We start from the raw sequence: 24,908 nt of genomic DNA, 5'->3' as shown, positions 1-24,908 counted from the left end.
ATTAAATATACACATGGACTATCGAAACTTCTATTCTCTTCATTAGGTATCGGTCATACCAAGCAATCCTTTCTTACTAACTTTATAACCGCGTTGTTTGTTTACAAAAAAAAAAAAAACCGCATTCTTTGGATGTAGAAAACGCCATGTGTTCTAATCTATGCACTACAAGACAAATATTTTATCCAATAGCAAACGACAATAAACAAAAATTCGCAAATGTCACATTTTTATTCCTTGAACTATAAAAAAAAATCATTATCTTTTTTTTAAGCATAAAAATCATTATCAGAGACTTTCGGACGCCGACCCTACTTCGGTGCAGTGCTGCACCTGCTGCCAAGGACCGGCTGGGGGCCTAAAGCGAACCACTATATCCCATCTAGACAGCAGTAATTGTGCCACCTTGTCATCGGGACCATCCACCCTGGAACCTCGGTGGGACCAGATCCAAATACCGCTTCTACGGGGAGCATAATAGAACTATAGAAGTTCCTGTCACACAAACACCACCTGGGTGGCTGGGCCCACCCTCGCCGATCAATTTTCAATCCTGTTGGTTTGGTGGGTTCCGACTTCCAACTCCCCAAGTCCAACTCCCCAAGTTGCTACCCACGGTTACAATCTTAAACGCGTTAGAAACGTAGACATGTCCTTTTATGACCAAATTAACCTTTCAAAGTTTCCGACAGTTCAAAGCCATATCTCAAGAACAAGGGTAAATCCGTCCTCGTATTTTCAAAAAAATAGAAAAGGTCGAAATTGACCAAAAAGGTAAAAGCTGTTCTTCTTAAAGAAATTGCAACGCTTACCGGCTTCTTTCCTCCTCCCTCGATCGAGAATTTGAGATCCATCACAGCTCAATCTCTGAGAGGAAGAAAAAAATTACTCAAAACTGGTTCCTGTTCGAAATCTGTTCCTTCTCTCTTGCTGATCTTCTCTTTGAAACCCTTACACCTGGTTTTGGTTCCGAAAAGCAGTGCCAGACTGGTAGAGAGTCGGGAAAAAGGAAGAAGAGTTTCAGTTCTACTATCAGATACGTTTAATTTCCAGCTGCTGGTGCCTAAAATTGCTTTGCAGGATCTTTGCATTCCAAGCTTCTTTGTCTATCTCCTCCTTCAATCGTTCTTTCCAACATGAACGACCTACTAGCGGTAATTCTTCAGCTTTTGATTATATTCTTTGTGTTTTGGTGATTTGATGATGTTACCAAAAACATTTTCCCCGCAACTAGTCGTCGTTTCACGGAATTCAATTCTTCTCTTTCATACTTCGTCTCTCTCTTAATCTATAGTGCTTTTGAGCTTGACTGTCTTTAGTAGATGAATTAAGGATACGTCCCTTGAGTTTTGGAGATCCCATTTGTTGTTTTTGATGATGGGAGACTTAGACATTAACATACTTAGTTCAGAGTGAATTAATTGTACGAGTAGTTGTAAGTTGTAACAATCATCTTCGACAGAATGAGGAACACATCATAGGATCTGAGATGGACCTTAGAGTAATATTATACATTGCAGTTTATTGTTTTCCATCCGGGTTTTTTGGCGTGGGTACTCGTGATTAGGAACCATTAATCATATTTTTTCTTTTCTCGGGAAGGTTTAGGCCTTTTATCCGTGATGCAACTCTAAAAAGGATTGGTTTTCGTCTTCTCTATTTTCTGATGTTTGTTTTTCTTTCCAAATTTCAGCCTGCTTCAATAATTTTTTTCTAGCCAGGGTAATGGAGATATGCCTTTCCATAATCCTGGATTCTGTTTTGATATGGTATCAATTACTTATTGTAATCAATGATTTTTTAGAAGTCGTGCAAAGAAAAATGAACAGTATATTCACTAAATATATGGATATCAAGTTTATACTTAGGAGCCTAGTCATTCCCCATAGTTGCATCAACACAGTACAACCTTATCAGAATATCAAAATAACTTGACTTGGAGAACACTGTGCCTCTAAAACCTTCCAATGTCATGTAGGGTTGTTATTCAGATTATTCTCATGTTAACTTGTAACAATATCTCAAGGTTGGGAGTCTAAGAATTAGAGTTACTTTAGGTTCCTTCTTGTTGACAACATATAACAAGAAACGTATAAAAACATCAATCTGTAATTTTTGCTACGTTGATATCTCTAAGTTATAGTTTCCTTTTTTGGTCTCCGCCCCATCTTAAATGCATTATTTTTTCTACTTTAAAATATTGTCCTGTTGGAGTACATATGTTCTCTGGTTAGAAATGCATGTTTTCTTTATCTTGTAAATGCCCTTTAATGGAAAAACTTAACCTCTATGTTCACAATCCTTTTCCTGTTGAATGTACAAATTTGAAGGGTTTAAACTTGCTCTATTGCCTCGGGGCTGTTTTGCAGGATTCCTATGAGAACCCTCAAGGGCAAGCTTCAAGGGGTGGGGATATTGAATTAGGCACACAACCTCCAATGGGTTCAGGAGACCTGGGCTTGGATAATTTCTTTAAGCAGGTAGCTATGAGGTCTTTCAGTTACTTTTTCGTGTTTCCATCGAACATGATGAGAGATTCATTCATTTGCACTTCATTTGTTGTAGTTCTTTTCTTATAGGATGTTGTAATTATTTGCTATTCTTTGTACATTACTAGATTCCATTCTGAGATGATATAATGCTTTTCTTTCCCCTTTGTATTTTATAGATCCAAGCTATTGAGAAAGAAATTGACAAGCTTAATAAGCTATCAAAAAAGCTCCAGGTATGAGTGTTGATACTTTTTCCACCAGTCATTGGCTTAATATGTGCTGTTTGTTGGCTGTTCTAAGTATTTTTCTATTTTTCTGTTGTCGTTGTTGGTGTCCATCCTATCCCTTTTCCCTGGATTAAGAGGAAACAATGTTTTTCAAAAGGAGAAGTCATCTGGAAACTGGAAACACTTGTATAGATCTTTTTAAGTTTTAGCATTCTGTTGGAATGATTCAGAGTGTATTGCAAAAGCACATGACCATGTCTAATATATACATAGTTCAAATATTTGCTACCATTTGTAGTATCCTCCTCTTCCACTTTTATCAAGGACAGGGAATTTGATTTGATGTGTAGCGCATACAAAAAAGGAAATCCAGCATGAATCTGCAGGTCTGAATGTACGAGCTGCCATTTTGTGCAGAAAGTACCAATTAAACCATCCCAGTGCAGCCCTTGTGAGATTTGTGAACGTTGGACTTCTCTAGGTAAAACAATTATAGATGTAGCCTCAAATGAACGAGGGCCAATTCTTCCAAGATCTTTAAGAGAACCAACTCCTATGTGGTAGATAGCATTAGTTTTTGGGGAAGAAATGGTTGTGTTAGGGCATTGTGGTTAGAAGTCATCTGCTCTTAAATGATATTTAGGATATCAGAGATGCATAATTCATTCCATGCAAGATATGGGATAAATTCCTAGAGGATGGAAACTCGGGTATGTAGGTTTAAGAATGTGTTGAAACTCGGAGGAAGGTAGGTAATGATATAGAAATATGATTCCCCAAACTTTGGGTGGGTTTGGATGGTTAAATTAGAAAATATGAGGGTTCTTCTTTTGGGGTTTTTTGGAAGTATGAAAGTTCAAGAAAATATTTATATCTTGAGATTGAATGGTAGGAATGGGGAAAAACTAGGATCTAAGGTCACTAGGATTAGGGGGATGACGTACCTAAAGTGGGGGACAAATCTGAAGGCTTAATTGGTTTAAATCTGACCTTGAATTGTGAGTATCTTGAAAAGTTGAATGCTCAAGAAAATTCAAGGAAAAAAAAAGATGGTGATATGAGAAGGAGAATGTAGGCTACGAAATACGTGGATGAGGTGCCTTTTGGAACTTTGGAATGAATTGAGTGGCTTCTTGAAGTTTCCAGTGGGCAGAAAAATCCCGAGCTACAAACTCTTTCTTGATAGGCAAACCAACTCAAATGATGGTGATTGTCATACCCCTTCCAATGGATCAGACCAACCTGCCGCCCACGGTTGTGATCCACAATCACAAAATTGATGGTCATGATTCCACATTCAAAACAATCCATATAATACAATAATTATGAGCAAGGAGTAAAAACCATATATAAATAATAAGGAATATGAACTGTCACGAGGAAAGGAAAGGAAATGTGTATCAAGGTTCAACTACATCCTTTAATCAAAATTTAATAATGAAACTATCCCAAAATATTATCACAAAACCTCGAAAGTCAAAGATCCTAAGGCAAAACTATGCTTCATAGTAGCACCCCATGCACACACACGAACCATTATGTGGTTCATATGTCTCCACAACTGGCACATCATAAGTTTCCATGGGAGTAGGAATCTATTGTTTAGCAGATCTGTCATAACCTGTATAAACATTTGAAGGAGAGCACCCCAAAAGGGGTGAGTTCCAACAGGACTTGCGAGGTAACAAACACATAAACATAAGATGGAAATGATGCCTTAAATGCATTTTAGTGTGCTAACCATGTTGGTCTCTATCTTGGTAAACATGCTTAAAGATGCCACCAACCTCCTTTAGGTAGGTCCACACTCACAATGGCCCCTCATAGCTCTTAACTGTCTGTTGAGCACCCACAACCGGGGGATCCAAGGGTAGGTCACCACTGTCACCACAACCATGGTTAAGGGTAATAGGTCCATCATATCCACATCATGACTATGGGTTTGAGATTGGTGCATGTTAGGGAAATACCTAACATGCAGGGGTCATCTACTTGTCATGCTACTTATGGTCATGATACCATTCCTCAAGCCACATTGCTCCTCTTGGTTTGGTATCCTTCCAATCTAGGAATGTTGGTCTTCACTACCTCTAATTGTCTATTGGATGAACAGCCCGCAACCCTATGGTCATCTGCATATTATACAGTGATGGCACTCCGTGTCCCCTCACGGCTCTCAGCCGTCTATTGGGCGCCCCACGAGCCCAATCCTATTCTCTATGTAACCCTACCATAAATGATAAGCCAATAATACTGTGTCTTTTTATGGCTCCTAACCATCTGTTGGATGTCCACCCATCACTTGCCGCTATCACAGGTCATTTGGTTTTAATACCCCGGTCGAAAGCTTAGTAACATGTGAAGGTCCCTAACCATGCCTAGACAATCATATGCACATGCACATATATATCTACATGGTATGCAAGAGGTACCGAGGGCACTGACATAGACCACAAACCCTTAAATATATTTATAAATATGGATGCAATATGTCAACTCTCAACCCATCATGCTTTCAGTCATATATTAAAGGAGTTAAATAAACAACATGATAATCATATTCCCATGATGCACGTAATGCATGTATGTCCTAACAGCATACATAATCACAACAGCATATCGTAGGCATTTATTTGAAAATATTTTAAAAGCATGAGTAGTAACTCCATTATATGCACATTGTTTCCTCACCTAAATGACATTCCAAAACCCTTAAAAGTAAATCCAAACTTGACAATCAAACACGCCACCAACTTACTGGAACTCTTAGGATCATGTTGGTATAGTTAGAATTAGGTTTGGAATTCATTCTGGCCAAATCAAGCACAATACCAGTGGAGAACAACTAGGCGGTCGGTTAGGGCTGGTTGGCCAGGTCAACCACCTCCAGTCGACTACCCAGGGTCGCGAACAGAAGCCAAGATCTGAACTTCATGCTTCTAATCCACAAACCTCAGGGGGGTTCTCAGCTATTCTCGGGCATGGATTTCGACTTTGATGCACGTCCAAACACCCATAGACAATAAACCACTACAAACACAGCCTAGATCTAATGATCTAATCAATCTAGAAGAAGATGATCATATTATGGAAAGTTTGCCATTGGGAAAGATGTAGATCTCATCCCTCATGCTAGATCTGATTAGAGTTGATGGAAATATAGGTTCTCCAATTAAATCTTAACTTCCCACAATAGATTCATCAAATTAATCTCCTCGAAATTGAGAAAGAACAGAAAGGAATTGAAAAGATTGATATTCTTACCTTCAAGATTGAAGATCACTTAAAGATCCAAGCTTTCTGCTGCAAACACCGCTTCCTTTCTCTCTGAAATGCTGCCTCTGACTCACTCTAGAACCCTTGGTTGTCTAACAATAGTATAATCCTAAAATCAGGGTTTAAAGATATTAAATATAGGTTAAAGCTCATAAGAACCTTGAAATTTTCATATTGTCTTAACCAACCGGGTACCTATGGCAGCCAACCGCCCCCAACCAACTGCTTTTGTCACAGACTTGCAACATTGTGGTCAGTTGGCCTAGGGGGATTCCAAACATGAGTGCAAGCTATTGGAGAGGTTTAGGGGTGGTACTTGGACTTGGCATCATCCAACTTACAACTCTTCGAAATTGGTTATCCACTTTCCCAATCCGTTCGGCTTCGAGTCCAATCTTTTTTCAAATTCCAAAACGGCAGTTGAACCTTGATCTCCACCATCCAAATCCATGGATTCAGATGCTAATCCAATGGTCTTTAACTAGATGGTCCACCATTTCCCTGTACTGGATCTTCGGGTCCTTAGGCCTGCAAGTAGGGTTTCGGGTTAGGATCCTAGGTGATATCACAATGATACACAAAATTGGGTATATTTAGTGATAGCGAGGATTTGGCTTGACTTCACTTAGAACCTCAATGGAATACTCAATTCTTGGACCTCTTTGACCAAAACTGACATAAGCTAGTAGTTGCAGCAGCAACACACATGCACACACACAAGCATTCAAGGCTTGAAGGGAAAATAATATATTAATCAACTATCATCTATCTGAATTTGTGGACTCTATGTATGCTTACGTAAGAAGACCTAGTGAAAATAGGACTTACAAACTGATTTAAACTAGAAAAATCCAACCTAACTAACTTAGACTCTTAGAACTGAAAGAAAACATAGAAAATACTAGAGTTTTTTGCAGGGTGCCCACTTAAGCGGGCCTATAATTCTTGAGTGCCCACTTAATTGCACGATGCCCACCTTGATCAAATTGGAAAATTGCAAGTTACCCACCCTTGATGGTCAGACCTCTTGATTGTTAAGGTGTGGTTAAAATGTCTGATATACCCTTGTAATTGTAAAAAGACCAAAATAATCTCAGATAGTTTCCCTCCCATTTTGCTTCCTAGGTGGGTGAAGGGATTCTCCCTTCACCCATCATCTTCCTATCTCATTGAAAAGTGAGCAACCACTGCCGCTCCCCTGCCGTTGCCGGAAACCGAACCTTGCCCTTTCGAGGTTAAATTACATAACTACCCCCATCTAACCTCACTCTCTCCACCCACTACAAGTCACCATCTCCGGCAAGCAACTCAGCAACTCATCTGAAATTTTGGGGGATTGAAGGGAAGTAAATGAAGAAATGATTTAGGGTTGTCAGACAAAGCTTGTGCTTGAAGCCACTTAACTGAACACAGTCCGGCTTGAGATGAATCAGATTTCAGAATTGTACAACAACGAGATTCGGTTCGGTTTGCAGAATCATGCCCCCTTCATGTGTCTTAACTAGAGCTAGCTGTGACAACCGAGTGGAGTGAAGAGGCAAAGAGATATTCCACTCTGCACACTTGAGATTTCGAGATGAAGAACGATAGAGAGAGGGAATCATAGACAAAGAGAGAAATTTTCTATTGTATTTTTTACTCCCTTTCATCAAAAGAGGAAGCTTGGAGCAGGTGATCAGACTGTAAAAATTGATGACTCTTCTGATTCAAGTAAGCTTCTTGAGCCCTTCCTTGGTCTTCTTGAATGGTCCAACATCTACTACCATCAATTTGGGCTTTGAGGAGATTGAGACTTCAGCTGGAGAATTCGGATCTCTAGAGCAGATGCTCTCAGTCATCAAACAACACTTCACCCATTAGCTTTTGGCCTGTCGTGGATCTGTTCATATGCTGGTGACTGGAGCTGATCCAAGTTGGATTTGTGCAAAGAAACAAAAAGCTATCAATTGAAGACAAAGGAACTTACTTTCAACCACTGAACTAGGGGTTGGGTTTTATTCCGGTGAACTTCTAGGATTTTCCCCCCATCTTTGGCTCTCCTTTCTGGCAGTAGGCCGCTGGTGGGAGGTTTTTTCCATCGAGCAAGGTGCAGATAGAAGATGGGTGAAGGGAGAACCACCTAGGGAGCAATGGGAGGGAAACTATCTGAGGTTATTTTGGTCTTTTTACAATTACAAGTGTATATTAGTCATTTTACCCCCACCCTTAACGGTCAAGAGGTTTGACCGTTAAGGGTGGGTAACTTGCAATTTTTCAATTTGATCAAAGTGTGGGCAGCCAGGAATTATAGGCCAACTTCAGTGGGCCCTGCAAAAAACTCAAAAATACTATTCTGCCCTTATAATTTAAATTGCGCAGAATTTACATAAAAAAAAAAACCTTGAGTTGCGCAGAATTTACATAATTAGACCAATTAAGCTAATAAACTAACTTACTTATTTTTGTATTTGGCCTATATGCTAAACTTTTGGGCCTAGAATAGGTCCATGACTACACAAACATATTAACCCAACACCTATATCTATCAACCTTTGGTTGATTCCAAGGGCAGGTTAATTTGGTGTTGGATTTGTATCAATGATTCAAAGGGACCTTAGAAACCACCTTCTCAATATATGCAAGGATTTAAATAAATTTTGATGAATAACAAATCTTTTCTTTCTGAGGGGAAAAGGAAAACACGCAAAAACTCAGAAGGGACTCAAATCTCCTGAATCCGAGACAGCAAGAGACACGATGATTAATGGATAAGCTGATACAAACAACAAAGAGGAACTTCAACCTCCTCAACAATTCTTGCTTAACATCTGAGCCTCAATGGGACCAAATAGAGAGGGTGGGGAAAAATGACCATGCATGCACACTCCATCTTTTTAAAACCAACCAATCACTATTGCAGAAGCACCTCCTATTATGCTATTCTTCTGATTCTCTTTAACTGCAAGCTCCGGACTTACACAATGTATAACTGATCCAGCTGTAATAGTCACCTTCACCCATAGGCTGGAATAGACTTGAACAAGGGCTCTTGAAAGGCTGAAACATCTCTTATAAGCCCCATTACTCCTGAGGGCTTGGGTTTCCCATGGAATGGTGATCCAAGTTCAATTTGATGATACCTGTCAGGCTTGGGTGTGCTTACTTGCAAAATTCTGTCCAGAATGTCCCTTGAAACAATCAATATTGACTAATCTTGAAAAAGGTAGCTGCAAGGAACAGCTTTGAACCAATTGCTATGTGCTGCACAGGGAACCACTTTGACGGTGATCCTTGGCATTGCAATTTTCAGTGTAGACATGTTCCTGAATAACCGTGCATTCCTTTCCTTCGAATGTTCTTTTTGAAAGGAGTTGACCTCCATCTCCAAAAGGGAGGGATATCGCTCATACCACTCTGGACCAACTATATCCTCAGGTTTTTTATCTTCATGAAAACCAACAAGAAGTAGCTCTATGTGTTCTTGGAAAAGCTTCAAAAGGAAAAAGATGGTCAATGAATTCGTGTGTACACCACACAGATGAGCTAGACATGAGGAGATGAAGTACTGCATGCCACCTTTGAAACTGTTAAAGTTGAGAGCTTTTTCTGGAGCGTCCCCCATCTTTTGATTGTAAAAACTTTTCTGTCCTGTTTCTAAATGCTTCAACATTATAGCTTAAGTCTAGGAAGTCATCTCTATATCATGTGGGAATGCTAAAAAATCTCCTTCATGGATGCTTTTGAACCCTCATATCTTTTTTAAATATTGTGATTCATCAAAGGACTAAAAAAAAATTTGGAGGGGTGTTAAAGTCAATGTATTTAGAAACCAAGTATGTTACATGTTTCTCATGGCCTCGGTGTTCCTACAGAATGTGTTCTTCTCTTTAGAGGTCAATGCCACATAAAATGTATGGTCAGCTATTTATTGTTGCTTGAATCCTTTTACGGATAAAATGTGAATCCAAATTATTGACTCAGAGATTTAACGTTAGACTGCAAGCCCAAAAGTGGCAGTCCCTAATATAAGATAAGATCTTCTGAATCCTTTGGCAATTTGTGTCCTTTCTTCGGAATCTCTGTCTACCCTAATCTTTACCCTTGCTTGAGATTTCTAATTTGTAACACACATGACTTAAGCATGGAAATAATGCTTTAAATTCAAGTTACTATACCACTACTTTTTGCCCAACGTTGTCTTTTTTTCAGTCGAGTTTCATATGCTGGGTGCATTTGGTTTGATTCTTTTATTAAATAACAAATTGCCAGCTTTTCTTATTCTGCTTGTGGGGCACAGAATAAAAATCTGTGGCAAACTCTTAAAGCCACAGTTGAGGTGAAATATCAAATATCTAAATGCCTTCATATGATCATTTATTGATTTTTTGTTCTGTGTTTGATGCCTTCAAAGGAAGACGAGTTTCTGACACCATTATTACCAAATAATGTATGCAGAGTGCAAATGAAGAGTCAAAGTCTGTGACCAAGGCTGCTTCCATGAAAGGTAATTTCATGGTCTTGCACATTTTGTTCTTGTTTGAGGATGTACTCTCAAGATTTAACAATACTACATCTATAGTAGCACTGGCAAAACTTTGTATGTGTCTTAGAGACTAGTAAAAAGTTGTGCTGTGAAGATACAATGTTAACACAGATGGCAAAACTCTTAGATATAACATCATGAAAGTGCTCTACGTTGTTTCCAACCCCAACTTTATGATGACCAAGTCCTGTATTGCAGTTGGGAAGGTTCAGCTGATCATAATGATCAGACAAATTGTATTTTTCTCACTTTATAAAAAATACACAAGAAAGCATGGGAAAGATGCATTGTACGTTTCTGCTACCCTATTTCTGCTTCTACTAAGCGGTAGCGACATTTATATTCATTCAAACATGTACTGATGGAGATGCATGTCCATACGTACGGGTGGTGAATTGCTAGTTAGCATGAAACAAAACCAATATCATCTATCTCCCAAATTTCTCAGCAGACTAACCAATAGCTAGCTGATAGCATCCCAAGCATCTTTTTCTGTCACCTCCAAATCATTACTGTCAATTATCCCCCGGAAACTCTTTTCTTTATCCATAAATCCAATTTTAACCCATCCCATCCTGCCTATACATTGAAGGTCACTGTTGATTGGTTCCTAGTTGATCTTTTACCAATCTAGGACTAGATCTTTTTTTGTGCCACTTCAATTATTACAACACTTTATATATCATCTTTTTTTTTTTTTTTTTTTTTTTTTTGGGGGGGGGGGGGGAGGGGGATTCTCTTCGAATCATCTGGACCTTATTGTACTTATGATCTTATTAAACAACTTGATTAGCTAGGTTATTCCACGGTTCCTAAGATTTTCACGTTTCTATGGGCAGCCCATTCGAGCTGAGTGCCTTGCCTACTTTCATCCTTTCTATAGCTTCTTTTCACTTTCGACACCCTTATTTTATACATGTATTTATAGTACGTTCAAGGCGTAGTTACTTAAGATGACTTCATTTAGTAGGCTGTAGAAATATTAATTTTATCCTGGGTAATTTTCATTTGGACCCCGTAAGGTTTGGCCCAAAGTCACTTTCAATCCAACAAAAGTGACATTTTGCATTTGCCTTTCTTGGGGTATCCAAAAAAGACCAATTAAGGACACACCATCAATTACCAAATGGTTTCCGTTAGTTCAGTCATTTTTATGACCAAAATGCCGTTATACCCTTTTGATTTCGTTTATTCAACTCTAAAGTGAATATTACCAAAAATAATAATAATAATAATTTATTTTAACAAGTTGAGAGAAAATCATAATGATGTTTAATTTCTATAATTTTGTTAAAATAATATTTTTAATGTCTTAAATAGTTAAATGAGGATCTAAACATTAATTTCTCAAATAACTCAAAGTTTAATTATTTGAGAGATTAAAAAACTAATATTTTAACCAATTGATGGAAGTTAACTCTAATTATTACATTTTTTAACTTTTTGTTGAAAAAAGTATTTTTTCCCTTTTCTTTTGGTAATATTTACTTAAGTTAAAGAAAGGAAATCAAATTGGGATAAGGGCATTTTGGTCATAAAGATGACTAAGCTAACTGAAACCGTTTGATCATTAATGGTGTGTCCTTAGTCGGTCTTTTTTGGATACCAGGGGAGGCAAATGTAAAATTGTCACTTTTTCCTTTTTTTCATTAAAAATGACTTGGGCCAAACTTCAAGGGGTTCAAATGAAAATGAACCTTTTTATCTTTTCATAATGTCCTTGTCTCTTACTAGTACTCCACCATCATCATATTTAATTCACTAAATGTTGTTGAAGTCTCTAGTCTTCCTTTCTCTCATTTTAGCTTTATTTACAAAGCATTTCTCCTCTCCTTTGGGTTCAAATTGTTATAAATATTGGCATATTTTCAATCACTGATGTTGCTAATTTTAGGAGTACATGTTATGGTTATGGGTTTGAAGTCCTTACAGAGAACAATTTAGTAATAGAATTAAACAACAACCAACAACAACAACAAAAACACTCAACCTCTTCCCAACTAATTTGGGTCAGCTACATGAATCCCTGGCCTCCAACCAGCTTTATTTGAGGTCATACTTGATACAAGGCCTAAGCCATGCATGTCTTTTCTCACCAGTTCTGCTAAGGTTATTTTATGTCTGACCCTAGCTCTTTTAGTTCCTTGAACATGAATTAAATTACTCCTCCTTACTGAGCACTCAGAGGCCTCTGTTGAACATGGCCATATGACTTTCTCATAGCTAATGATGTATCAAAGCTACTCCAAAAGCAGCTCTGATATGAGCATCCCTTTATTCCGATTCCCAGCTATCAACTCAAAAGTTAATTCGTTGTCCTTGAAGATGAAAATTCTTTTGAACCTAAACTGAGATCTGTTTTGCTTGTCCAGTGAAGGATGGAAGGAAAGGAGAGAGATCCACCAACTGAAAGAGGGGGAAAGATAACTAAGCAAGGTGCCAAAAAAGCAGATTGTTCCATTCAAAATGCTATCCTATGTGGTGTCGTGGTTATATATTAACGGGAAGAATAAAAAATAAATCGGATTAGTTAACTTTTCTGAACAAGTTAGCCGAACTCTCTAACAAGGTAGATACAATGGTTTCTAACAACAAATAACCAATGACTGGTAAAACACGGTATTTCAAATATTAAAAACTCCTAATTGTTAGTTACACAAGATCCCTACTGCCTTCCGTAGAACTACTTAAAAATGAATCAATTAATTGCCCCCAAATTTTTAGTTCAAGAACTATTCTGCTCTTGGCATACGGGATTTGATCTATATAAATCAAAATTAATCACAGCCTCTTTTTCTGATTCATGGATTGCATCTGCATCAAGTTTTTCAGCTGAAGTTTCACCTTTGGATGGCTGTTGTATTTACTTTTGATGCCTATCTTTAGTGAGAAAATATTTGGCTAAAATTTTTATAAAACCTTTTTAACCTGTTTTGATCTTTGTTTTTCCATCAACCATGGTTCTGCTGTTTCAACTTGGTTCCACTGATTGGCTTTTCCATTATGTGCAGCAATCAAGCAGCGTATGGAAAAAGATGTAGATGAAGTTGGCAAAATTGCTCGTCTAGTGAAGTCAAAAATTGATCAGCTTGACAAAGATGTACTATTTTATTTCTTTTTCCTTCCTGAGTTATTTGCCTGCTCTTGAGTGTTTGCTCATTATCCTTGGGCTTCTTGCATGCAGAATTTGGCTAATAGGCAGAAACCTGGATGTGGAAAAGGAACTGGTGTAGACAGATCCAGGATGTCAACTACTATGTATATTCTTCTTGTCTGCTATTTTATTTGACTTTTAAATTTTTGCAGGTCGAGGGTATATAGTATTCTCTACAAGATCCCCTCTTTTATGCAGTCCTGCAAAAGCATTAGGGCTGCATAGCTAGTAATCTACCAGAGTATCATCCTAGACTAATAGGGATGCATACAAACGAGTGACAAGCAAATCAGAAATCTAATTTATGGCAATTCTCCTAGTACATAATTTTGTATCTAATAATAAATCCAAAATATACGGTTTTCTTCTATTTCTGCTTTTTGACCATGAAGGTTCGGATTACCAAAGCCAAAGGGGACTTGCACCATCCCTCCTTCACTTTGCCCTGACAACAAAATGAGAATTAAATCAATAACTTGTTAAAGTCGACTTGCTCTCAAACTAACTGTGCTCAGAACTACCTCATAGACATTATTCAACTTGACCACTGTTCATTTCCTGATTGGTGATGAGAAAAAGCAGATTGAGATGCACCTGCTCCTCCAGGCATACAAGAACAATGTGGGTTTTGATTAAAGTTTGATAACAGTCAAGGGAAGAAACCCCAAAAATTACCCAATTCACCCCAAAAATTACCCAATGCAAAAGTAGCTTCTGGGAGCTTCAATCCCAAAATAGAGCTTTCAAGGTTTTTATTCCTACGTCTGGTTGTTAGGGGTGGGAATACATATCTTGTTAGCACTAACCACTTCCTGTCTCCTTCGTGAGAGAGACTGGATTCTATCTTTGGCATTATTCTAAGCTACATTTGCTATTGAGTTATTGCAATGGTATCCTTCTTGTTCTCAATAACCATTGTTGCATAAAATCCTTTTATTCTTGTTAACTTCATTATCTGTCTATAGCTTTGTATACTTCCCAATTTAAAACTTTGGCATTAAATAAGTTTGTATAATTCTAATTTTTCAATCAACACATGCTCTGGATGTTAGTAATAATCTGTATAATGGAACTTATTTAGTTATTTTAATATAAATATATTATATAATTTATTCTATTATCCATTTCCCTTCATCATCATTGTCACGTCTGTGCATGACTTAGGCAAAGTTTAATGAGCGGTAATCTTAATTAAACCTTATCTTTCACTGCAGTGCCTTGAAAAAGAAGTTCAAAGATAAGATGGCTGAATTTCAGGTAGTGTGTGTTTTCAATCCCATCCTGCGGCTTCTCCAAATGGAAAAAGAAAAAAGAACAACTTTTCTTTTTCTTATTCTTTGCATAATTTGTCTGATAAATGTTGAAATTTGTGCAGACTCTAAGAGAAAATATTCATCAAGAGAATCGAGATATTGTTGAGAGAAGAGTTTTTACAGGTTTATATTCTCCTAGGCTATAATAAGAATGAATGGTTATCTGCAATTTAATTTTGTGGATCTTTATCATTATGTGGCCAATGCCCTGTTATTAATTTTGTAGTTTGTGTGTGTGCATGTTGATCAGTAACCGGTGAAAGAGCTGATGAAGAGGTGAGATTATCATTTCCCTCATAAGATTTCATATGGTAGAAATGTGTATGTATGTAATGTATTTTTAAATATTATGTACAGACAATTGACCGGCTAATAGAGACTGGAGACAGCGAACAAATTTTTCAGAAAGCTATCCAAGAACAGGGCCGTGGCCAGGTTTGTTCCTTTCCCTCTATTGCTTTTTTTTTTTTTTTAGGGTGGGGGGGGGTGTGTGGGAAGGAAAGCCAATTCATTAAGGCTGCATTTGTTTGCAAAGGTGGGGTAGAAAAAATAAAACATATGGGCCCCATGTGTAATGGGGTGAGGAAAAAGGAAAGGAAGGGATTTTGTGGAAAAGTCCCAATTTTTGGTTCCACATTTTTCTGCAAAATCCCACATATTTTGTGGGGTTTTTGAAAAGGCATGGGTGGGAAAGTTAGCATGCCATCTCACTAGGCAAGTTTCCTTAAATTAAGGAAGCTTGTCTACAACTTTCCCACCCCCATCAACCAAACAAACCACATTTTTGGGATTTAATGGAAAAGTTTGTTTTTCCAAATTTTTTTCCCACCCCACCTTTATTCCAGCAAACAAACGCAGCCTAAGTTTATCGCATGTACAAAAAGTTTCTTGAGTTACATTGTTCCCACTGCAAGATAGTTTAGAAATGAGGGCCTTGTGGGTCCAACTGTAAGACAAATCCATCAAAAGTGATTATCAAATTCTTTAAACAAGATCTTTATTGCTTCGTTTGATGCTTTTGTTCACATTTATCGATTGTCAAATATTACCATCTCAAAGTAAGTTCAGGAAAACTCTTCTGCATGGTCTTACCATGACAAATTTTCCTTTACATGGTCTAGTATGAAGAGGCTTGTCTCCCCAAAACCTCTATCGGTTTCCAGGTGCCAGGATGATGTGGGAATTGTGAACCATTGGATAACACATTGTCAAATGTTACCATCTCAAAGGAAGTTCAAGGAAACTCTTCTGCATGGTCTTACCATGGCAATTTTTCCTTTACATGGTCTAGTATAAAGAGGCTTGTCTCCACAACACCTCTATCAGTTTCCAGGTGCCGGGATGATGTGGCAATTGTGAACCATTGGATACACAGGGTATAGTCTGGATAGACCACATGCCAAATTTTGACTCAATCAACCATTTGCCTAGTCTTATTGCATGCATCAAGATTCACCATGAATATCCATTTACCTGTAACCATTCTCCTACCAGCACTGTTTCTCTGATGTCCTGGCTTTTTAAAAAGCCTTTCTGCCACTTGACAAACTATGTTTCAGCTGACAAATCGTAGATAATCAGCGGACCAAGCTCATTCTGCCCACAGTTTGAGCCCATCCAAGATCTGCCATGTGGCAGAGCTAGATCTCGTGTAAAAGGGACTCTTTATATGGCCATGAAGGGTCTTTTGACCTTGTAATTATTTATGGTCATACTTCGTGTATTATACCTCTTTTAATTTCTCCTAAGAAAATAAAAAAACATTTCTGTTTTGACAGATAATGGACACAGTGGCAGAAATTCAAGAACGTCATGATGCAGTCAGGGAACTGGAAAGGAAACTTCTTGAGCTGCAGCAGGTACTTCTTCATTTACATGCATTGATATAAAAAATGTGATGATTGGTATGGTCAAGCATGGGAAGTCAAGTTTTTACAATCGTTGTGGATGAATTTTCTGTTTTCTTAGCCAATGTTTCAATTGTGTGTCTCAGTGCTTAGGCTCTAGGTTCTAGCCAGGAAATCATTGAAATCTGGTTCAATACAACTGAGCACAAGCTCTATAAGCGTAAGTATACCTGGTTGACATGCGAAATAAGAGTACATGGTTGAGACATAAGTTTTGCCAAATGAAATGGTGTTGGGGCGCCAATTCAATGTTTGGAGTATCTAGGTTGTTAAAGACCACTCATGAAAGGGCCATTTAAGGGCCTTCCTCGAATGTGATCATGCCACCTCAATCGACTTTCTCGTGGCCAATCAATTTTCGAAGCTACTCCTAAGACTAGTTCTAATATGATCATTCCTTACTTTATCCTTCCTAGTTTTTCCACTCAGTGATTCACAGTCAGAAAGAATCAAACCACCTCCATGACGCCGCCATTTGCTTGTTTAGCTTGCCTATGATTCGTCAATCTGCTTTTCTTTCCTTTTTCCTGCTTGATCGCTTCGCTCCGATAGGCTCTCTGCGCTTCCGCTGCCGCTGTGCTTCCTGCTCTTCCATGTTAGCATCATCATTTCTGCTACATTTAGTTTATCCATATGATGTTTCTTAATGATTCAAGACTTTGCACCATACATCATGGCTGGTCATAAAACTCTTTATTTGTTAATCCATATAAATACATTTGACAGTCCATAGATGAGCTGAGCCTCTCATGGTTCAGCACATCCTTACTCGTATCCTCTCTCCTAAGTTTGACATCCTTGTTTTGTTAGAAAGAACAGTCTGCATTGTCAACAACTCAAATTTCAGACCCAAATTCAATTATATACCCTCTCTCATACTTGCCCATGCACACCCTTGTAGTTCCATGCTTCATCTCCGAAACTCCTGTATTTGTCAATCGTTTGTTTTGCCATGTAGCTAACTCCATATGTATTGAAAATGTGTGAGTAGTGGACCTTGGGTTCCACATATGCAAATACTTTTTCTGTGACCATGGATTCCCTAGCGAAAAAAGATAAGATAAGCAACCCAATGAAAGAATACTACAGTAAATGTACACTTACTCCCCCCCCCCCCGGTTCTTTCTGCTTTGCAAGAAAAGGCTGTTTTGAGTATAGAAGAATAAAGGAATTTTTATGCTGAAAGAATACTACAGTAAAAATCCCACTGTGTTGCACCACCAGTGGAAGGGCTCCCAAATACATGAGTTTCTGTCAAAACACCTGACGTCTGGCATACTTCATGAGATCCCCAGCGGACAAGGCTTCTGCTACTGGGGTTGGGAGGGGGAAATGTGCACAACCTTGTGTTCTTTTCAGATGATGGTACTGCTAAGCTCCACTAGAGTCTTGCCATCATCTAGCATGATGCTTTGAGTCTCCTTAATAGTGTTTGGCCAACTCTTCTCTCTCTCTCTTTTTTTTTTTTTTTTTGGATGCTGGGTCCTCATAGCATACCCGGAACCATTCAGCCAATGATTGGAGACGCAAATCTCCATGCCCTGAATAACCAATTTACTAGTATCATCCATTACTGAATCTAATGCACCATAGGTTTGAGGCAGGGAAAGTAGTCCCTTCATCATTTCTGAATACAGTACCTGGAGTGTGTGGATCTGCCATCTACATTCAGCTTGATGAGGTTAGGAGGAAGACAGATATAACCCACAGAACAAATATAAATAAAATATATACTTTCTGCAATCTTCTGATCTCACGATAATAATATCTTGGGTAGGTCTTTCATATCCTCCTGCTGAGATTATAAATTGGATTCAAGAGCATTGAAGATCTTATGATAAACATATTTTCCAAAGACCCAAAAGAATTTTTTGAGAGAATGTTCATAATGGTCGACATATGAAAGTAAGGAAATTTTCTGGTACAATTTTAGGTAATTGGGGTTGTATTTCAAATGGAAGCATGTGTTAACCTTTAGGGACTGATGATGTTTTGCAATCCAAATAAAATTTAGCTTTCTAATAATCGTATCAACATGGCAAATGATATGAATGTTTTCTTTGATGCTTCAAAGGAGTACTGATTGGAGGAATGAATTCACTTTTTAGATGTTGGTTTACATAGCCACTTCAAGCCTTGGATGGAAAAGGCCAAACATGAAGAGGACACATTGGTTGATGGCCTCAAAGTCCAGATTGAGGAGGCCATGTCAATATTTGTATCTTATGGAAAAGGTTAGGGTGTTTTATCTCGAGGCGATGTTCCTTTCTCATGGAGGATGGGTTCTGCAGATTCTGTACCATCCGTATTTCCTACCATTTAGCAAACAGCATTACCTTGATGCAACTAATAAGTCTCCAGTCTATTGCCTTGTCAATTTGTAGGCAATCCTTATCCTCATTGTCTGTTTAGATTGCCACATCAATGCCATAGCCATCATATTAGGATTCTCGATGGAATCTAGAAGAAGCTTCAACCAGAAAGGGTTCTGGAAAGAAAGGAGACTAGCATTATCTTTTAAGACCTAAACAGGTTAAAGCCTCCCTCCCATCTATGAAATTCACCCATGCTACCCCCTTTCCCTTTTTGTTCTAAGTGAATCTTTTCCATATTTAAACGGACTAGTAAAATTTCACGTGCATACATGTGATTTTTATCATTTCCTGAAATAATTTAAATATATAAACATTTTCTTTTAGGAGGAGAACAGGATAAGTTATCCTGTTTTCTTTTATGATTTTTAAAATTTTTAACATTTAGGGGTTATTAATGTTGATACATGTGATAATTGTTTAGAATTACCTTTTTTTTTTCTCTTCCTTTTTTAAAGGTATTTTCTGAAAATAAAATAGTGGGCAGATTTTTGGGGTGGGATGAATACAGTGAGAATCTTTTTAGTTGTGAATAATATTTATAGGAAAGAAATAAGGGAGGTTGGCAAAGGGACATAAGGTTTGAGGTAAGGGGGTGTTAGTTGAAGAGGTGTACCTCTTAAGAGAATGGATAGGTGGGAGGTTTTTTGTTGGTGGCATAATTCAATGAATATTACACAAGGGTGCTTGAAAGGGTTTATTCAATGAGGAAAAGGTATGTTGTTTTGGAGGAAGGATATTTAATGAAAGTTTTGCCATAGCTGATTGAGGTTTCACTTTTATATAGCAGTATAAGTGGCTTGAAAGGCTTTGTTCAATCAGGAAAATGTATGTTGTTTTAGAGGAAGGATATTTTGGTGTAATGAAAGTTTTGCCATAGTTGATTTGAAGTTTTACTTTTATATAGTAGTATGATAGTATGATATGATTTTAAAGGTGTTCTTTAAAAATAAAATAATGGGCGGAATAAATACAGTGAGAATTTCTTTTGGTTGCTACTTGCAAATAATATTTATAGGAGAGAGATAAGGGAGGTGGGAAAAGAAACACAGGGTTTGAGGTAAGGGGGTGTTAGTTGAAGTGGTGTACCTCTTAAGTCTTGAGAGAACTCCTTAAAGACAGGTGGGACATTTCGTTGGTGGCGTGATTCAATGAATATTATAGGGGGTGGCTTGAAAATGTTTGTTCAACAAGGAAAAGGTATGTTGTTTTGGAGAAAGAGTATTTTAGTCCAATAAAAGATTTGTCATGAGGTTTTGCTTTTATATAGTAGTATACTATAGTATAATATGATAGTGATATGATTTAAAGGTGTTTTTTTAAAAATAAAATATTGGGAAGATTTTTGGAGTGGGATGAAATATAATGAGAATATTTTTGGTTGTGACTTGCGAATAATATTTGTAGGAGAGAAATAAGGGAGGTGGGCAAAGAAACATAAGGTCTGAGGTAAGGGGGTGTTAGTTGAAGCATAGAATAAAATTCGACCGAAATTGTCGAAATTTTGGTTGAAATGTCTGCATTTTTTCAAAATCAAAACGAAATTCCAATTATTTCGGAAAAGTTACAGGTTTAGACTGAAATTTCGCAGATTTCGACCATCTCAACCGAAATTTCGACCATTTCAACATTCCAACTTGTTTTTCCTCATTTTTTGTTGATTTCTATCCCATTTTCACTTAATTTCCACGACTCCTTTGCCTTCAAGTACATCTTTTGCTCATCTTGTGCCTCCAAACACCTCCTAAGCCACAACAGCCTCAAAGGAAACTTTGGTAGCAATAGAATGTGAAGAATAAGCCATACCCTACAATTCCAAACGTCCCCTTTTTTTATTTTTGTTTTGTTCATGCCTTAAATGATCTTGTATTGCCTTGAAATTAATATATGTTTACCCTAGGACTATGATCGATGATTGTGTTTTGTTAAACTTATTTTTTTATTATTTGCTACCATTTTTTCATTTTCTTATTTTAATAATTATTTTTTAAATTATATATTTTTATTTTATGTATATATGATATATGAGCTTCAACTTAATATATGTGAGACACCATCAGTTGATCTAGTTGGTCATTTTATTTTGTTAACTTGTTGTATATGTAACCATTCTATCAAACAGTTCATGTATGTTGATGATTCTATGCATGTATGTAATACAGTTTGTACTTGTCGGAATCAAATCATTTGTTAGTATACTTGAATGATAAATTTTCAATGTTTTTTGGGCAAAATACTAGTTCCATTGTATTTATTATACTTTAAATAGGTAGGAGGCAAGAAATCAGATGAAATAGACATCATATAAGGCCTGAAACCTAGGGTCAAAATTATAAAAAAAAAACCATATGTTTCTGTCGAAACCTAAAAATTTTGGCCTTTTCGTTAGTCGAAATCCTAGTTTCGACTGAAAATTTTTCCTTGGGTTGAAGTGGTGTACCTCTTGAGAGAACTTGTTGAGGATAGATGGGACATTTCGTTGGTGGCGTGATTCAACGGATATTACCACGGGGTGGCTTGAAAGGGTTTGTTCAACGAGGAAAATGTATGTTGTTTTGGAGAAGGGTATTTTGGTCCAATGAAAGATTTCCCTGAACTGATTTGAGGTTTTACTTTTATATAGTAGTTTGATGCTATGATGATTATTGTTGTACCTGAAGACACCACCAAAACCTGGCATGTCACTCCCTTGGCTAAGAGTGCTATCCTATGATTCTGTATGTGGCATTCCTTGGGTTAATAAGTACTCGTTTTATTGTCCGTGTGTGTCTTCTGTAGGAAAAAATGACTTCAAGGACTCTTCAAGGACTCCTAACCAAGACTGTTGGATGATGAGTGAGTCAGTTGTAGCAATTCTGATTCTTTGTTGATATGTGTGTGCAGATTTTTCTAGATATGGCAGTGTTAGTTGAAGCACAAGGTGACTTGTTGGACAACATTGAGACACAGGTACCGAACCTTCTTGATTCTCAAATCTTGCATGGATTAGTGAACCCCACCCGGTCTCTATTGGCTCCTTGATGAATATGGGAGTGGGGAGTGGCTGCAATCATGTACTGTAATTCTCTTTTGCTCATCTCTTCAGGGGTAAAACATTGTCTTTGAGCACATCCTGCCAAAGATAGGTCATATTTTTTTATAATAAAGCCCTAAAAGCATGTGACCTAGAAATGAATTGGCCATTAGTAGGATTTCTCCAGCACCAGAAATCAGCAATGATCATTTATCCTCTTCCCTCATTGTTGGGATTTTCCTGCCAAAACATTTTTTTTCTAAACTCAGCCAGACTGCCACCATCCAGAAGTTCCTTTTTCCTTTTTTCTTCCACCCCCCCCCCCCCCTCTTTCTAAAAAAAAGAATAACCCACCCTCAGGGGAGAGGGCGAGGGAGACATAAAAGAATGACATCTATTCTGAATTATGGCAAATGGTTCCGTCGAAGATGTTCAAATTTGGACCCCTAAATGTGCTCAAGGCCGATGTTGAAAAATAACATTTCATTTCATAGTCTGATCTGGGCTTTCTTACCCTACAGGTTTCAACTGCAGTTGATCATGTGCAATCAGGAAATACAGTTCTCCAAAAGGCCAAAAAGCTACAGAAGAATTCTCGGAAATGGATGTGCATAGCTATTATCATACTTCTCATTGTTGTGGCTGTAATCGTTGTGGGTGTTTTAAAGCCATGGACCAGTAAGAATGGCGCTTAGTTGGCGTGCCTCTGTAATATAATATAGTAGTAGTTGTCGATATCTATTGGACATTTAGGGCTTTCTGTCCAAGTTATCACCGTAATATCTTCTTGGTCTTGTTCTTTCCCTTCTAAATCCCAGCTTTCATTTCCTTTGTTATGTGCCTTTCTGGTCTTAGCGTTGTACCTGCTGGCTACACTCAGGATCTTTGTGATTGTGGTTTTCGGAAGTATAGAAACGCATTTTCTATTCTACAACTCTACATCATCATCAAAACTCTAGATGATCGTCAGTCTCAGTTGAGATTGAATGCTTTGGAAAGGCTTGTTCTTTGTATGGGTTGTATATGTAATATATATATACTCTGAAGAGGGAAAAGGAAAAGCTTCATACAAGTGTGTTGTTTACTTTGGTAATAGGTGATCCAGTATAGTTCCAACATGGGATTTAAGCCCCAAGAGAAGGGGAGGGGAAAAAAAAAATCCCCTATTGTTGTTTAGTGAACTTCACTAAAAGGTGACTGTGCTACTAACATTTAAGTGATCTTCATCTCAACATCGAGCTTTCATCATGGATTTTTCTTCAAAGTGGGTACTGATGAGAAGTTTCACGCTTGAGATTTTTTTCCCCCGGGGCTGGAAACAAACTTCTTCATAGGAATGTGAAAAGTTTCATGCTAAAACCTTCTGGTCTCTCTACCCATGAAAAATTTAAGGGCAGAGAGAAACTTTGAACTTCTCAAAAACAATGAGATTCTTAACAGAAAGAAGTAAATTGTTGAGATGCGGTGTCTCAAGAATTGCTCCACGGTAGTAGTCTTTGATCAATATAGTATTGATACGGAAGTGGTATCCGTGGGATTCTAGAATGTATCAAGTGGTATGAAATCAATACCTAGAACCATGGACAATATAAAGAAATGAGAAAAGGAAGAAGGGAGTCTTGGATCAGCTTTTTTTTTTTTTTTTTGGTAAAGTTGGATCAGCTTTTATGATCACAAAAAAAAAAGGGTGCTCATAGGGGTACACTGTGGATCCTATATCTAAATTTACATTATAATTTTTTTTCATATAAACATCTCTATTTTTGTAATTATAAAGTGTCCAAAAGAACTTCATGGATCTAACAAAAGGGTGTCAGTCAAGAGGGAGTGGATCAAACTTAAGCGTGTGACTGGTCCTCAGTTCAAGTGATAATCAGATTTTGTCTCTTTCTGATTGATTTAATGTGCCAAATAATTAATATATATTATTTCAAGTTATTGTATCATTTGCATAAAATTTAATTGGTTATTTATTTAATTAGAAAATCCAAATTTCTCCTATACATTGACAGCGTATCATATATCAATCTTCTATTAATCAATATCGTCAATATGAAATCTAGGGCATGCATGTGTATTAGGGCTGCAACTGGGCCGGGCTTTTGCAATCCCAAGGCCAGCCCTATATGTTCTAATCTGAGTCTATTCCCACCTTGACCCTAGTTCAGAGCCAAGGATTATTGCCCTACAGGGCCAAGCCAAGCCTATTCCCGCCCTAATTGGCCCTAATTGGGCCGGGTCAAGATGGGTTGGCTCTGATTGGCCTTGGCACTAGCCCTGACCCTGATTGGCTCTGATTGGCCTTTACCTTGGTTAGCCCTAATTGGCCATGTCCCTAGCCCTGATTGGCCCTGATTGACCCTGTCCCTAGCCCTAGCCTTAATTGGTCATGACCCTAATTAGCCTTGTCCCTGGCCCTGATTGACCCTGTCCCTAGCCCTAGCCTTAATTGGTCCTGACCCTAATTAGCCTTGTCCCCCTCCCTGATTGACCCTATCTTGGCCCTAGCCTTAATTGGTCATATTCTTGGACCTAAAATAACAAATGTAAATTCATAAGCAAATAATAAAAATAAAAGTATTATAAGTAAACTACAAATAAAATTTATAGAAATATAAAATGATTCAAGCTC

The 24,908-nt window shown here is 37.7% G+C and overlaps 1 protein-coding gene across 1 annotated transcript; it reads left to right on the top strand.

Moving 5' to 3' along the window:
* Positions 1-798: 798 nt before the first annotated feature.
* Positions 799-23,359, top strand: LOC149024423 (syntaxin-132-like). Its single transcript, XM_089144670.1, has 13 exons — positions 799-1,154; positions 2,370-2,480; positions 2,669-2,725; positions 10,430-10,478; positions 13,529-13,617; positions 13,702-13,775; positions 14,886-14,928; positions 15,047-15,107; positions 15,235-15,260; positions 15,342-15,419; positions 16,763-16,843; positions 22,147-22,212; positions 22,798-23,359. Exons 1-13 carry the CDS (start codon positions 1,137-1,139, stop codon positions 22,969-22,971), a joined length of 927 nt encoding a protein of 308 aa, XP_089000796.1. The 5' UTR covers positions 799-1,136; the 3' UTR covers positions 22,972-23,359.
* Positions 23,360-24,908: the final 1,549 nt, after the last annotated feature.

The sequence above is a fragment of the Hakea prostrata genome, chromosome 2, assembly GCF_041222555.1.
Source record: "Hakea prostrata isolate BN-2017 chromosome 2, UWA_Hpros_2, whole genome shotgun sequence".
Taxonomy (NCBI): domain Eukaryota; kingdom Viridiplantae; phylum Streptophyta; class Magnoliopsida; order Proteales; family Proteaceae; genus Hakea; species Hakea prostrata.
This window is presented reverse-complemented; position numbering and strand designations above follow the sequence as displayed.

Bases quoted from the DNA above. Each gene is read 5' to 3' on its own strand.
- LOC149024423 (XM_089144670.1), top strand. The intron at 2,481-2,668 runs GTAGCTATGAGG...TGTATTTTATAG, and splicing joins TGGATAATTTCTTTAAGCAG to ATCCAAGCTATTGAGAAAGA. The intron at 10,479-13,528 runs GTAATTTCATGG...CATTATGTGCAG, and splicing joins CAAGGCTGCTTCCATGAAAG to CAATCAAGCAGCGTATGGAA.